General features: G+C 36.9%; 1 protein-coding gene across 1 annotated transcript; it reads left to right on the top strand.

Moving 5' to 3' along the window:
* Positions 1-16,638: 16,638 nt before the first annotated feature.
* LOC122104437 (guanine nucleotide-binding protein G(I)/G(S)/G(O) subunit gamma-10-like) lies at positions 16,639-16,845 on the top strand. The gene has a single exon (XM_042675365.1). It carries the CDS (start codon positions 16,639-16,641, stop codon positions 16,843-16,845), a length of 207 nt encoding a protein of 68 aa, XP_042531299.1.
* Positions 16,846-17,199: the final 354 nt, after the last annotated feature.

Raw genomic sequence — 17,199 nt, 5'->3', positions numbered from 1 at the left:
AAGCATTGAAATAGAAACAGCAATAAGAGACCTCCCAGCTAAGAAAAGTCCAGAACCAGATGGTTTTACAGCGGAATTTTACAAGGCCTTCAAAGCAGAGCTCACACCAATACTCCTCCAACTCTTCAATGAAATTGAAAGAGAAAGCTCACTACCGAACACATTCTATGAAGCCATCATAACCCTCATCCCAAAACCAGGCAGGGACTCATCAAAGAAAGAGAACTATAGACCCATTTCTTTGATGAATATTGATGCAAAACTTCTCAACAAAATTTTGGCCAATCGACTTCAACAATTCATCCAAAAAATCATACACCACGATCAAACAGGATTCATTTCAGGGATGCAAAGCTGGTTCAATATACGCAAATCAATTAATATTATTCATCACATCAACAGGAACAAGAATAAGAACCACATGGTTATCTCAATAGACGCAGAAAAAGCATTCAACAAGATCCAACACCCCTTTATGATGAAGGTTTTGGAAAAATTAGGAATCCATGGAACATTCCTCAGTACAATAAAGGCTGTATATGACAAACCTACAGCCAGCATTATACTCAATGGTGAAAAACTAAAGCCATTTCCTCTTAACTCAGGAACAAGACAAGGATGCCCACTCTCTCCACTTCTCTTCAATCTAGTATTAGAATGCCTAGCTACAGCAATAAGACAAGATGCAGACATAAAGGGGATCCAAATAGGGAAAGAAGAAATAAAACTCTCCCTCTTTGCAGATGACATGATCTTGTATTTAAAGAATCCCATAGACTCCACTCCCAAATTACTCAAGCTGATTCAAAACTTTGGCAAAGTAGCAGGATATAAAATTAACCCCCAAAAATCCATGGCTTTTCTGTATGCCAACAATGAGAAAAGTGTGGCTGAAATTAGGAAAGCAACTCCATTTGTAATAGCCCCACAAAAAATAAAATACCTAGGAATTAACTTAACTAAAGAAGTGAAGGACCTCTATGATGAAAACTTTAAAATCTTGAAAAAGGAAATCAACACAGAACTTAAAAAATGGCAAAACCTCCCATGCTCCTGGATTGGAAAGATCAACATCGTGAAAATGGCAATACTTCCCAAGGCTATCTACAAATTCAACGCAATACCTATCAAAATTCCACCCTCATTCTTCAAGGAAATAGAAGAGGCAATCCAAAAATTCATATGGAACAATGAAAGACCCTGAATAGCAAAAACGCTCCTCAACGGAAAGGACACTGCTGGAGGAATATCAATACCAAATTTCAAACTCTACTATAAAGCCATAGTAATCAAAACAGCTTGGTATTGGCATAAGAACAGACCTCAGGACCAATGGAATAGAATTGAAAACCCAGAAATGAACCTACAGACCTATAGCCATCTAATCTTCGATAAGGGAGCTAAAACAATAGAATGGAAGAAAGACAGCCTCTTCAGTAAATGGTGCTGGCAAAATTGGTTAACTACATGTAGAAAATTAAAGCTAGATCCTTCTATATCACCCTGCACCAGAATCAACTCCAAATGGATCAAAGACCTTGAACTCAAAGCAGACACTCTGAAAACATTACAGGATGGAATAGGAGAAACCCTAGGTCTCCTTGGCTCAGGCCGAAATTTTCTGAATAGAGACCCGGAAACACAACAAATCAAAGAAAGGTTGGACAAATGGGATTGCATAAAGTTGCAGGGCTTCTGCATGGCAAATGACATAGCTAGCAAGATCAATAGAAAGTCCATGGATTGGGAGAGATCTTTACTAGCCATACAACAGACAAGGGTCTCATATCTAAAATATACTTGGAACTCAAAAAATTAAACCGCCCAACAACAAATCCTCAAAGAAACAACTGCCCAATAAATAAGTGGGCGAAAGACTTAAAGAGAAACTTCTCTGAAGAAGAAAGAAGGATGGCCAATAGACACATGAAGAAATGTTCAACATTCCTAGCCATAAAAGAAATGCAAATCAAAACAACATTGAGATATCACCTCACCCCAATTAGAACGGCAAAAATCAAGAACTCTAACAACAACAGATGCTGGAGGGGATGTGGACAGAAAGGAACCTTACTTCATTGTTGGTGGGAATGTAAATTTGTTCAACCACTTTGGAAAGCAGTATGGAGGTTCCTCAAAAGACTTCACATAGAACTCCCCTATGACCCAGCAATCCCACTTTACCCAAATGTTTATAAACAAGACCACACTAAAACTACCAGCACAACAATGTTTATTGCAGCATTATTTACCATAGCTAAGATATGGAACCAACCCAGATGCCCCTCAGTAGATGAATGGATCAAGAAAATGTGGTATATATACACAATGGAATTCTATGCCTCCATCAGAAAGAATGGCATTGCCCCATTTGTTAGGAAATGGAAAAACTTGGAAAAAATTATATTAAGTGAAGTAAGCCAGGCCCAAAGAAACATAGGTCCCATGGTTTCCCTTATTTGCAATATCTAGTATATGTATGAGTCAAGCAGAAAAGGTCAGATAATGTGATCTCAGGAAAATGAACCCTTAGATATGTATTTTAATGTTTTTTTCTTTCATGCATGTGTTTCTAACGCATTTATAAGATTATCTCTTTGTTGCTTTGTATGTCCCTCCCCCACAGTATAACCCCTGCTTTCACTATATTTGATGTCAGTATAACTTGTGGAGGAGATGGGGAAAAACCAGTTGTTTAAGGATACAGGTGGACCTGTTGCAACAATGAGAAGTACAAGTTGTCATGTCCAAAATGAGCTTTACAACGTCGGTGCGGGGCGGGGGCGGGGGGGGGGGGGGCGGGCGGGGGAAGGAGAAGGATTGGGATTGGGGGGAGGGAGGAGGCTGGGAAGGGATGTGAAGGGTAAACCAAAGGAGGAGGCTGCAATGCTTGGTAAGAAATTTACGCATTATCCTGCCCATGTAATTGTAACCCCTCTGTACAGTATGTTCACAAATAAAATAAAATAAAATTTAAAAAAATCATGAGAAATTGAGGGCACAATTTGACTCTTTAAAATATGTTTATGAATGTCCAAACTGCTATCATGCTACTACCTAATTACTCTATTCCCTTAAGCTACTAATATTTTAATTTTACCTTTTTCAGAATTTTAATTAAAAGAAATTAAGTGATATATATGTATCTATATATACAAACACTTTTTGTAATACTTTTTTGCTTTGTATAATATACTTTAGATTCATCCAGATTGTTACATATCACTCATCCATTTTTCTTCATTGATGAGTTATCATAATCTTATAATTTAGTTTTCTTCATCAGATGGTAAACACTTAGACTGTTACAGTTTAAGATTATTATGAATAAGAATCCAAGTACACATCTTTATGGACAATTTCAATTAGAAATTCACCTAGGTTCAGTGGCCAAGTCACAAAGAATGTGTGCGTTTAAATTTTGAGTGACGTTGACAAGCTTTTACTAAAGTAGATGTTAGTTTTAATACCCAAAAGCAAAGTGTAAGAATTTGAGATTTCAATGCTTTGCAATTATGTGACCGAATTTGTTTTTCTTTTTTGTTGGTTGTAGGGCTTGAACTCAGGATGACATAGAATTATTTTAAATAATTTTTTATTGTGAAAATACTATACAGAAGGGTTATAGTTACATTAGCAAGGTAATAAGCACATTTCTTATCAAGCATTGTTGCCTCCTCCTTTGTTTGTCCCCTAACATCCCTTCCCTCCAACCTCCACAACTATACTGCGCGCCCCCCCTCCACCAATTGTAAAGTTCGTTATTCAACATAGCATCTTGTACACCTCATTGTTGCAATGGGTGAACCTGTAACAATTTGTTTTTAGTTGTGAACTAGCATTAATTTAAATTTACCTAAAGACAATGATGTTAGCATTTTTTTAATTTTTTGTCGGTCGTGGGATTTGAACTCTGGGCTTAGGCGCTGTCCCTCATCTGTTCAACTCAAGGTGGGGACGTTACCGCTTGAGCCACAGCGTCACTTCTGGTTTTGTAGTGGTTTATTGGAGATAAGAGTCTCACAGACTTTCCTGCCCGAGCTGGCTTTGAACCGTGATCCTCAGATCTCAGCCTCCTCAGTAGCTAGGATTAAAAGTATGAGCCACTGGCGCCCGGCGATGTTAGCATTTTTATTTTTTTACGTTTTAATATTTCATCTATGTTTTTTATATTTTTGTTTATTGTGAAAATACTGTACAGAGGGTTACAATTATTACATGGCAAGGTAATGAGTACATTTCTTATCAAGCATTGTTGCTTCCTCCTTTGTTTCCCCTTACCATCCCTTCCCATGCCCCCCCTCACTCGCCACTTCCTGCGTCCAAGTTGTAAAGTTCATTTTCGACATAACATCTGTACATCTCATTGTTGCAATGGGTCCACCTGTATACCTATTTAAACAATTCGTTTTTTCCCTTCCCCTCCACAAATTATACCAACATCAAATACAGTGAAAACAGGGGTTATACCGTGGGGGAGGGACAATCAAAGCAACAAAGAAATAATCTTATAAATATGTTAGAAACAATAGCAAGAAAGAAAAACATTTGAGTCCTTAACATGGGGTTCATTTCGCTTAACATCAACTTATCTGACCAACTTATCTACTTGACTCAGACATATACTAGTTATTGCAAACAAAGGAAACCATAGAACCTATGTTTCTTTGGGCCTGGCTTACTTCACTTAATATACTTTTTTTCCCAAGTCTTTCCATTTCCTAACAAATGGGGCAATGTCATTCTTTCTGATGGAGGCATAGAATTCCAAATGTATTTGCCACGTCTCTTCTTGCTCAATCTTTGCTCATATTTTAATGAAATTATTACTTGATAAAATTTTGGCTGTGAGATAATTTGATCCTATGTGTTCTGGAAGCAATTATTTATTTTTTTTAAATTGCATACATGATTTCCAACTATTTTCCTCTATATCATAGTTTTTTTTCTTAAATGTTTCATTTAAAAGTGGAACACTTTATGGGGCTGGGAAGGTGGTTCAGTGGTAGAGCACTTGCCTTGCATGCCTGAGGCCCTGGGTTCGAATCCTCAGCACCACATAAGCAAAAAGAAAAAAGCCAGAAGTGGCGCTGTGGCTCAAGTGATAGAGCATTAGCCTTGAGCTGAAGAGCTGAGGGACAGTGCCCAGGATCAGAGTTGAGGCCCCACTACCGGACCCCCCCCCCAAAAAGTGGAACACTATAATTTCCATGGAGTTAAGTGTATTATTTTTCTAGATTTGTTCTATACTCTCTAGGTCCTATTGAAAACATACTTTACCATAATTTTCTCCAAAATTTTATCTGGAAGTTTTAGATTTCACTCACAGGCATAGATCTATGATGCTCTACAAAATGGGAATTGATTGTTAGTGCAATTATCTTTGAGCTCTAGTCTCTTTTTCCTCTCTCTCTATACCAAGGCTAAAATATAGGTTAATTAAAACACTATGAGTGAATCATGAAGTCAGATGGTATAAGGTTTTCAACTTTTTAAATTAATAGACTCTATTTTAAAATAGTTTTTATTTATAGAAAAGTAATCATACTAGAGAGCTTCCACCCAAAGTGGTTTCTTTTATTTGTATTAACATCTTGAATTACTGTGTTATATTTATTAATATTTGATAGGCCAAACAGATTTATTGAGCTCTATAGCTGAGGTTCATCCTATTGTGTGTGAAGGTCATTGAATGTCCATAAATTCTAAATATCTTGCACATACAGGTATACAATCAGTATAGTTTTACCACACTAGCAACTCTATGGGCCCTATTTAATTTATCCCTCTCTTTTCTCTCTGAACCTGTGGTAAAGACAGATTTTTTTAAATTGTCTGTATAGTTTTGCTTTTCCAGTGTATCATGCATCTGGAATGAAAAAGTATGTGGTCTTTTTAATTGTCTTGTTTCATGAAGTGTTAATGCATCTAAGGATCTATTGTATGCATTCGAGGATGCATACAATCAAGGCTGGAGGAGGCTGGGAAGGGATGGGTAGGGTAAACAAAGGAGGAGGCTACAATGCTTGATAAGAAATGTACTCACTATCTTGCCCATGTAATTGTAACCCCTCTGTACAGTATTTTCACAATAAAAAAAGAAAGAAAAAAAAAGAATTTCATGGACTTGTAAATAAAAATGAGATTTCTATTTTGAAAGAGCACATTTTTTAAACATATATATATAACAAAAGTCAATGGGGAAGACATCAAAATTGAGGAGGTGGAAACTATTTTAAAATGTAAATAGTGCAAAATTGAAGAAATACCATTAGATTTGATATTTAGAAAAACCAGGAATTTATGGTAATGGGATTTAAAAGAGAGATTTTTTGGGAGGGCAAGTATTAGAACAAAATGTACAGGTGGTTATAAGCAGAAAGAAATGAGAATTTTCTTATTTATTTATTTATTCTTTATTTTTATGAATGGGGCTTGCTATAGAACCCGGACTAACCTCAAACTTGCTATGTTGCACCCAAATTGCTTCAAGCTCATGATCCTTCTGTTTCTATCTCTTCGCTATTGATATTATAAGCCTGAATCACTACATTTGGCAAGAAAAATATAGTTTATTTACCCTTTATTTATTGGTCTATATCAATTGTAGAGGAAAGGAGAAAATTAGAGAAAAGGATTGGAAAGACTGAATAAATGGAGAAGATGATGCTGTGGTAGAGGGAAAAATAAATTCAAATATTACAACCAGGTTAATTACAATTAACTCTACATTAGTAAATAGTTGATATATTTGAATATGAAGATGTGCTGAAAATGAAGAAAATTTACTGTACTTTTAAAAGGGTAAGAAAATAAGCTGAAATGATGGACTAAGTAAATGAAACATTTCATAAAATGTTTCCTTCTTTGCAACCATTGTCTTTCACAACAACCCTCTTTTATGATGTAGTGTGAGGATTTAGAAGACAAGTGTCATTTACAACTACTCTAGCTTGTTGCTACTGGTTATTATCTAATTTTTATAAGAGGTACTTCAAATTAGGAGATGATAATCTCAGTTTGAGTCATTGAAACATTTTGTGATAAAAGCAAGTTTATCTCTTACAGTCTGATGACATCATCAGTGTTCTTTTTAAGTAAAAAAATCACAGTTTAATCCTGGGAGAGAAACAAAACACTCAACACAGTTTTCTGAGACTCTGTTCCCTTACTATCTTTGTAGCTAGAAAGTGCATTTTATGATCCATGCAACGCAGAATCACACTCTTTTATGCTTTGTTTTTATCAATACCACCAATTTAGCTTTTACCTCTTTTGTAACCAAGAGAAAGAGAACTCATTGACAGTAATTTAATGGCTTGTATTCTCCTCTCTTTCTCAGAAGCATACAAAAATAACTAAATTCTTGAAAACATACAATCATCACAATAAAGTGGAAAACAGTGTGTTCATTATTTGATATTTCCCCATGCATTTACAGAACAAACAGTGGAAAGTCCCGTTGAGTAACATGATCTTCCTTCAAATTCAGTTTTATATGGCATAAGTTTCTAGGCTGTCACATAAAGCCAAAACACCGAAGTCAGAGAGAAATCTTAAGATCAAGAGCAGGGTGAAAGCTCTTGAGATTCCATGGTGATTGGAAAACTTTGATGGAGAGCCTAGAAAAGAGATTCTGACCATAATATAGAATGTAGCAGAGCAGAATGATCAGCTCCTTTGTAAGTAGAAAGAAGGATAAATTATTTAGGAAGGGGTAGCCCTCTCACACTGGGCATAAGTGATAAACTTCATGAAACTGCTACCTCTAATAGGTCTTTGAAGAAGATAGTTCATCTTTTATGACTCATTGCTGTATGCTTTTTCTATGTTTCTTCTTTTCCACTGAAAGTGCTAGGTAGCTTACATTTATGGTATAGATAATATTGTGAAACATTTTGGAAGGGTGTCTCTGCTTCTTGTTCTCTACATAAGTATGCAAGAATTTGTCCAGGGAATATACAGTCACTGTGGCACAGTCCAGGGGTTAAAGTATCTACCTTTGAAGTATGGCACCTCAAGCTCAAATCCCAGAACTACCAAAAACACATGTGTAGGGGAAGAAGACCAACATTGCCAAAAGAATGCTATGTTATCAAGAGGAATGAGGGAAGGGGTGATTTGGGAAGGGTGGGTGAGAATGTTGAAAGTGGTGATGTTAAACAAGGTACACTGTGAGATACACTCATAAACTGTTTTGGTGAATGGTAATTCCTTAGTACAACTACTTAAAGATAATAAAAGTATTTTAGAGCATATACTATAAGGACTATGTCCTCAGGAGGTACGTCATAATCTTCTCACTGTGCATTTTGGAAAGTCTGAAAGATTCCTTAAAAGACAAAGGTTTGAGTAAGCCCTGCAAACCATCCAGTCTTTAGCAGTGATCTTACTAGCTGCATCTAACTTTGAAGCTTATTCACCTTTCCCTCTCCACACACAGAGCAGAGACTGGTGTGGATGAACCATGTCCAAATGCCTTGATTATGTATCAGGTTAGGAAGTAGGGCTCATTATCCAAAGGCTCTATTGCTCTCTGGTGAATCTTCTTACGGATTTGGATATCCTGAGATGCACCACGACTGGTTTTTACATTTGGAGAATGCCTACTCTGTTTTTTGTTTTGTTTTATTTATTTATTTTTTTTGTGACAAGACTGGCAGGGAGCTAGGTGGAAACCTCTCCTTAGAATAAATAAGGAATGCAGGGGGGGCATTCTATATAGAAAGTGGGAGAAGTTTTATGGCAATATAGAGCAAAATTTACATAGAACATCTCTGCATATATTATCACACAATCTGGCATTTGTGAGATAAGTGGCAAAAGATTCATGTATCCTCCATCCTGCCAAATATCACCTAATTAGAACTAAGCTCACTTAAGCAGCGCTGTCTCTACCCAAGAATTCAAGCTACTTAGCCTGCTCTATCCCAATTAAATTTCAGACACATCAAAGGCTAAGAATATATCTAACCTTTTCTTGTATGCATCAGGACTCAAATTACTAGTAATTTGATTAGATTAAACTGAATTGGTTGAATATGATCTCTATATCCCTCTGTGACTGTTTACAGGATGCCTTTGGATGGTGATTGAGGTGTTTGAATAAGCCATCCTTCTAAAATCTTTACACAGTAGATATCGATGCTGCTTTTTAGCATAACTATCTGTTGTTTATTTGACATAAATTACTCCACTCCTATTTGTGTCCTTTGGCAGTTCCTTACGAATACTGAATTTGGAGTGGGCTTGCAACTTGCTTGGGCCAGTAATAGCTGTAAGATACTTGTACTCTAGTTTAATCTCTTGCTACACTTTGGCACATGGGGACTGGCATGTGCATAGGCATGGCAAACTTGGAGAGGATCACATGACTTGTCTAAGCCAATCCAAGCCGAGCCTCTTCAGTTAGTTTGGCTTGTTTTCATTTTGGGTTGGCCTCTGTTATCTTCTTTGGGACTGCACATTTTAATCAACAGGACTGCACACATTTCTTGTTTCCCTTATTTCAAATTTAAAATGCAAGGTAGCTGTATTTATGCTCTGAATACTATTGAGAGAAACAGTACAATGGTGTCCCTTATTCTTGTTCTTCAAATGAATATCTATTTATTAGTCAGGGGAAGAATAAAAGGTAAGACATAGCTCAAGTAGCCATCATGCCAAAAGATGGGGGACATTGTCACTGACACTCCCTCCCAAGTGAACTGTTTAAGTCCACAGTACTACCCACGGTATTATGAAAAGCAGTAGATATTTGTTTAAGACACTAAATTATCTGTTTCTAAATTAGCACAACCTGAATCACGAAGTTATAGCATGCAGAAGAGCAACCAATTCTTTCAAATAACTGAAGCTATAGTTTTGAGAGTGACTATAAATCCTTAGAAAACCAATAAAAGATTGCACTAATCAGAGTTGGATGAATTAGCTATGAGCTCAGGCTCTGAATTCAGCAGCACAAGGAAAGATCTTTCTTCCCTGAAATATTGTCTCAGCCCAGAATTCTTCTGCTGTAGACAACTGGGAAAGACTGCTGCACATTTAATCCACAGGCAACTCTCAAAGGTTTGGATGTCAGACATCTAATTCTTGAAAGAGTAGAAAAGACGTAAGCCATTTTACTACTCTGTGTAATCGGATCAGATTGGAATTCTCTTAGATATTCTGAATCTGTTGTTTATTGATAAATAATAGATGAATTTTCACTGGGGATCGGTGGCTCACATCTGTAGCCCTAGCTAGTCAGGAGGTTGAGATATGAAGATCACTTAAACTGAGTTTTAAGTTAAACTCACTTTTGGGGATGTGGGGAACAACAAAGGAGGAGGCAACAATGCTAGATTAAAAAATGTACTAATTATCTTACTTATGTAACAGTAGCCCCTCTGTACAGTATTTTTACATTAAAAATGTATTAAAAATTAAAAAACTAAATGTGCACAAAACGAGTTCTAAGTGGAGGCTATAATCTGAATACTCTGCTTCCCTTAATACATATATATTATATATATATATAGCATATACATACATACATACATATATATATATATATATATATATATATATATATATATATATATATGGCTGAGAAGATGGCTCAGTGGTAGAGCACTTGCCTTGCATGCATGAGGCCCTGGGTTCGATTCCTCAGCACCACATAAGCAAAAAAGAAAAAACCGGAAGTGACGCTGTGGCTTAAGTGGTAGAGCGCTAACCTTGAGCTGAAGAACTCAGGGACAGCATCCAGGCCCAGAGTGCAGGCCCCAAAAAACCGGACCAAAAAAATGTATATATATATTTTATATATATATTACACTTCTGCATTGTTTGTCTGTACAGCACTTGCAAAGTCTATGTTGTTAACCAAAATCTCTTTTCACTGTGAATTTTAATATATCTTATTTATTTTTGTAGGATAAATACTCTGAGACCAAAAATATTAAGTACCTGGACAAGAATAGTACAAGCAAGTAGGGGTTTAGGGCAGAATTTAAGATCCAAGCCAACTGGGCTGGGAAGGTGGCTCAGTGGTAGAGTGCTTGCCTTGCATGCCTGAGGCCCTGGGGGTTTGATTGCTTAGCACCACATAAGCAGAAAAAGCCGGAAATGGCACTGTCGCTCAAGTGGTAGAGCTCTTGCCTTGATTGCAGAGCTGAGGAACAGTGCCCAGTCCCAGAGTTCAGGCCCCATGACCGACAAAAAAATAAAATAAAGTAAAAGAAAATAATGAATAAAAAAGATTCAAGCCAACTTACAGCATAGTCTCTGGTCATAACCAAGATGTTAATTCATGCCTTCTCACAAATATACTGCACACAAATTAGTGTTTATATGAAATCACATAGCTTTCTGGTTTGCAAATCAAATTATAGAATAAGATTTTGTCCTAGATAATAATAATTTAGATTTTTATGTGCTGCCTCAGGTTTAAGATGTGTTTGTCTATACACATTAGAAAAGAAGATGAATTAACATTAAACAGAATTTCAGACAGAAACAGTCAAGAATTGGAAAAAAATCAGAGCAATTCTATTCCAATATGACAAGGATGAGAGAATTATAAGACGTTTGAGTTCAGGAGTATACATTTCACAATGCAAGAGTAGTAATTGCTTAGACCTTGGTTCTCTTCCGGAATCTCAGCTAGATAGTTTAGATAGCTGTTGACAATCTCAGTACAGCATTTTTGGAATGAAGTGACTGGGAGACTTTAGGGGATAGACATTCCAAACATCATCTATTGATTAATCATGTAAAAAATAAAACAGAGTTAGCCAGGTGCTAATGGCTCACTTCATAATCCTAGCTACTCAGGAGGCTGAGATCTGAGGATCTCAGTTCAAAGACAGCCCAGGCAGGAAAGCCTGTGAGACTCTTTATCAGCTGTGGCACTGTGGCTAAAGGAGTAGAGTTCTAGCCTTGAGCTGAAGAGCTGAGGGACAGTGCCTAGGCCCAGAGTTCAAGCCCCACAACCGAAAAAATAAAATACAGATTTAGCTTTAGACAGACTCCAAGAGCATGCATAAGCACGGTTGTAAACTTGATTGTAAAGTGGTCTTCATGCATAAGATCAAACACAGAGACCAGTCCTACTTAAGGGTGAGTTAACATCTTCAGAATTGAACTAAATGCTATTGTTTTCCTCTCAGTTTTCAACTCAAATGGATCACACTCTAGCGGTGACAGCATCACCCTGCTGACCAGACTGTCAATCTCTCAAGGCTGGAGTTATTCCTTATGGTCCCTGCCTTTATGAACTCACAGGAAGAGGCAAAGAAGGCATTTTCATTACTTAATTTGATCTAATTGGGAAAATGCATTTCCTTGTTACATTTGTTGAGAGCCATTCCATTTGAGTAAAATGACACCTGTCAAGTTCCTTCATGGTTTCACATTTCCTGATAAAATGATAGACATGGAAAAATACACCAGGCTGGTTCTAAGCACTTCAGTGTCATGAACACTGTAGCTATAATTAGGGACTTTTGCCTGGTGTTAACAAATGCCAGAGGGCATCTCAATCTCTGCAGATGAGTTCTACAGCATTTAATTAGCTCTCTCCTTCTATTCTTTGTAGAACTATGCTGTTTCTAATATACCTGGCGCTTGCTTCAGGCATGGGTCAAAGCATGCAGCTGTCAATTATTTAATATTCATGACATTTTTAACAAGTGAAGTGTGCACAAAGCCTGTTCTATTGAAGGATTCAGAAGCCAGTGCTCTTGTGGAGCAGATAGCCTCACTTCATTCTTTGAATAGTAATTTGAGGAACTCTGGGACATGGGAAATTTTGTTCTTTAATCTCAAGATCTGTCTTCTCTTTTTGCTTGTAATTCTCAAGAGAGAAGATAAAGTAAGTGTTCTCTGGGTTTTAATTCCCACTCTCTCTTTCCTGAGTATCGCAATTTTGTTCGGCACCGCAGGTTTCAATTTTTCATCTTTAAAATGAAGAATTCAATTAGATGATTTCTTTAGCTCCTCCAGTTTTAAAAGCCTAAGCTTTGATGACAATTATGGAAATTTCCATCGCATACTGACTCATCCGTTCATCTCTAAAATAGGTTACTAAGGAAAATTCTAAATTTTGTTTTTACTATTAAGTATATATAGAGTGTGAGAGAGAAGAAAAATTTTAAACTTTTAAAACTAAATAATTTCTTAGCTTTAAAATGTTTGAAAATGGGTTTGTGACATGTCGGTGACACATGGTACATGAAGACATTTCACAGTGGATCTGAAAGTAAGTTATGTAGTAGCTTTTACTTTCTGTAAACTTCAGGTAAACATTTGAAGGCATTAAAGAAATAATTTTGAGAATCTTGGCTACTCCAGTTTCCCAAAGCACTGAATACTGTACTTCTGTACTACCTGGCTCCTTAAAAATGTGGTAGGGCCAAATTGAAATCTAATTATGAAGATTAGTTAAATGGTTTAATAACCATTGTTCATTCAGGTTAAAACTGATTACCTTTTGAGAATAGATCCTTGATTTCACAATTTGCTTATATTAGCAATTACTCTACTAAAATTACAACTGAAAAGCAGTCTATGTATAATTAAATCATCTATGCATATGATAGAAAACTTCTTTGCTTTACGGTCATTTTTAACTGGTGACGTTTTCCTTAATATATATAGTTAAGTGTGCCACAGCCTGGACCACCACAAGGCACTAATTCCTATGAATAAAAATTATATGATTTCAGTTGACTATCAAAGAAATTAATTATTGAGGTAAAATAGTCATACAATAATAAATTTCATATGTTTAAATTGTGTAATTCACTCCATTTTGGTATATGTACATACCTGCATAAACACAACCACAATCAAGAAAAAAACACATCACTGCTATCTAAAATCTCCTATGATACCTTATAACTTCTTCTTACTCATTGCAATCTTCCTCTCCAACAACAATAGTTTTTAAAGACATGATCTGCAGATCATGGTTCAAAGTTTGCCAGAGAAGAAAAATCTGTGAGAGTCTTTTTTCCAATTGACCACTAAAACGCCAGAAGCAGAGCTGTTTCCTGTGGTTGAGCTCTACTCATTAGTTAAAAAAACTCAAGGAGGGGCTGGGAAGGTGGCTCAGTGGTAGAGTGCTTGCCTTGCATGCCTGAGGCCCTGGGTTCAATTCCTCAGCACCACATAAGCAAAAAAGAAAAAAGCTGGAAGTGGCGCTGTGGCTCAAGTGGTAGAGTGCTAGCCTTGAGCTGAAGAGCTGAGGGACAGCACCCAGGCCCAGAGTTCAGGCCTCACGACCAGACCCTTCGACCCCCCCCCCCAAAAAAAAAAACTCAGGGAGAACACCCAACCCTGAGTTCAAGCCCCAGAACTGTCTCAAATAAGCAAATACAAAACTACAAAAAAGTTTTACAAATAGAGAAAATAAATTTTATTTAGATTCCAGTTCTTTAAATCAAGTTTACTGACTCTTGCTCTTACTCTAACATGTTATAGTTTTGCTTCATTTCTACATGAAGCATTTTATACATTATATTTTTATCATGTATTTCCCTGTAACTAGCATGTGAATCTTTCGGTGCTAGATAATTATACCTGTTTTCCAAGTCTAGTCTTGATGCTGAGTAAAATGTGTGATGTTGAGAAAGGCTCACTGCATAGTTGTTGTTTGAATGAATGCCTGCCACATTAGTGGCCTGATATATGCAGCAGTTGTCCTAAAATGAGCACCATCAAGAAGGGAAGAGGAAGATCAATGTTTGAGATGCTTGAGAATGTCTTAAAAGATCTTGATGGAGCCGGGCGCCGGTGGCTCACGCCTGTAATCTTAGCTACTCAGGAGGCTGAGATCTGAGAATCGCGGTTCAAAGCCAGCCAGGGCAGAAAAGACCGTGAGACTCCTATCTCCAATAAACCACTAGAAAACCGGAAGTGGCGCTGGGCTCAAGTGGTAGAGCGCTCGCCTTGAGCTGAAGAGCTGAGGGACAGCGCCCAGGCCCAGAGTTCAAGCCCCATGACCGACAAAAAAAAAAAAAAAAGATCTTGATGGATGAGCATGCTATTTTTGTATAAGGGATGCAAAAAACATGGAGAAAAAGGCAGAAAGTATGAACCTGATCAGGTTATTCAAGTGACAATTTGCACCGTTCATTCACAAAACAATAATAATTAAGAAACATTATAGAAATCAACACTTATGACCAGGAGAAAAAGAGAACTACAGTTGGAAATGTGAAAATGAAGCCAGTTTGTGATTAGTCTCAAGTGCAAGGAAGGAAGTTTGCTTTGAGACTAACTTTTGAATGCCCTGACTGAAATCTGTTTGTTTACACACCTTTAGAAGAAATGGAGGAGGAAAAGGTTACAACTGAACCGAGAAGATGTCAATTTGCCCTGTAGTTACTTGTGATTTGGAGCAATTCCAAACAAAAGCAGCAAATCGAAAGATCCCATCCCCTTTATTTTCTTTCCTTCACTTTAAGAATACCAATTACACGTGATTGAAAGAAAACATTTTCATGGTATTTCTCAGCCCTGATTGTGTTACAAGTCTGGAGACAATCTCAAGGGCTCTAGCCAGGGCACATTTAAAGGATATCGAGTTTGGGTTTTATGCCTTGTTTTTGCCATTATGTGGATGTTACTTTGACATTTATTGTACTGCTCAATTGATACAAATTATAGTCAGATAAAGGCAATCAACATTTTTTTATGCTGGGTCTTTTAATAGTGGCTTGCCCTCAGTAGACGAAAATAGCAATTTTTGCTATTTTAGAAATTTGATGCAATAGAAGGACATTGAGGGACTTTTTTTTTTATATAAAGAATACTTACTTTAGCTTCCATATTTGATTTAGCATACACTCACTTGTATACAATATTATCTGGCAGAATAAAGAGCAGACATTAGATATAAATTTAGCCAAAGGCACTAAAAATCTAAAATATAAAAAAATTAACTTCTGGATGATTATATAGTAATTTAACCCAGTATTATAATATGTTAACATCAAGCAGAAGCACATATATTTCAAGGTAAAGTCATGTGCTTACAACAGTGATAATACCACTTTCTAATCCAGTAAAATTTAAGAAAGTCAAACTTCAACTAAAAATCCTGGGATAGGGTTGGGTCAAGAGGAAAGTGGTAGACAAATGTAGAAGAGAAGAATATAGTCAAGAATTCAATATATATCTTACAATTTTTTTCTTTTTTGGTCGTGGAGCCTGAACTCTGGGCCTGGGCGCTGTCCCTCAGCTCTTTAGCTCATGGCTAGAGCTCTACCACTTGAGCCACAGTGCCACTTCTTGCATTTTCTACTTATATGGTGCTGAGGAATCGAACCCAGGGCCTCATGCATGCAAGGCAATCACTCTACCTCTGAGCCACCTTCCTAGCCCACAAAAGATTTTTTTTTTAAAGTGTGAGATAGGCATTATAGAAAGGATGGGTGGAAATTTTGAAAGGGGTGAATTGATTAATATATATTGTACTCATCAACTACTTTGTTAATGATCTCCTTTGTACACAAGTTAAATATAATTTTTAAAAAGAATTAGTAAAAAAAAGAATTTTGGTGGTTATGAAACCAGAATGAAATGTAATGAGGCAGCTAAATTAATAAAAATACAGGGAAGACCACCCTCGGATCCCCCACGGCCACTGCCATGTCCTCTGGGGCCAGCAAGAGCGGCCTGCAGCACCTAGAGGAGCAACTGAAGCTGGAGGCCTGTGTGGAGTGGATCAAGGTCTCCCAGGCAGCTGCCCATCTTCTACAGTACTGCATACAAAATGCCGGAAAGGATGCCCTGCAGGTGGGTGTTAGAGCAGGAAGCAATCCCTTCTGGGAACCCAGGTCCTGTGCATTGTTTTAAAGACTGTTTCCTTGAAGAATGCCTTCAAATACAAAGTGACGAATGTCTCCAAGTCTCAAGAAAACATTCTTTTGTAGCCAAATGACTATTAGATATTTCAGATCTTTTCTGTGGCCTGGTCGTATAGCCAGAGTTATACAGAAATTAATGATTTTCGGATCAAATAAGGTTAGCTGAGTGAAGAAGTACAGTACTAAATAATAATGACCTAATTCTATTGCTAAAGTACTTTTGTATTAAGACAGCCATCCTTACCATCAAATATACCAAAATACACCTTTCAAAAGTGAATTTCTGGTTTTGCTATATCTGGAATATTATGTATGTTTTACTTACTGGATGTTTACATTTAAG

This window comes from Dipodomys spectabilis, unplaced genomic scaffold (assembly GCF_019054845.1).
Source record: "Dipodomys spectabilis isolate Male_0828 unplaced genomic scaffold, ASM1905484v1 ptg000024l, whole genome shotgun sequence".
Taxonomy (NCBI): Eukaryota; Metazoa; Chordata; class Mammalia; order Rodentia; family Heteromyidae; genus Dipodomys; species Dipodomys spectabilis.
Note: the sequence above shows the minus strand (reverse complement) of the source record. Positions and strands in the feature narration are given on the sequence as shown.

Excerpts from the sequence above, each read along its gene's own strand:
- LOC122104437 (XM_042675365.1), top strand. The coding sequence starts at position 16,639 with ATGTCCTCTGGGGCCAGCAAGAGCGGCCTGCAGCACCTAGAGGAGCAA.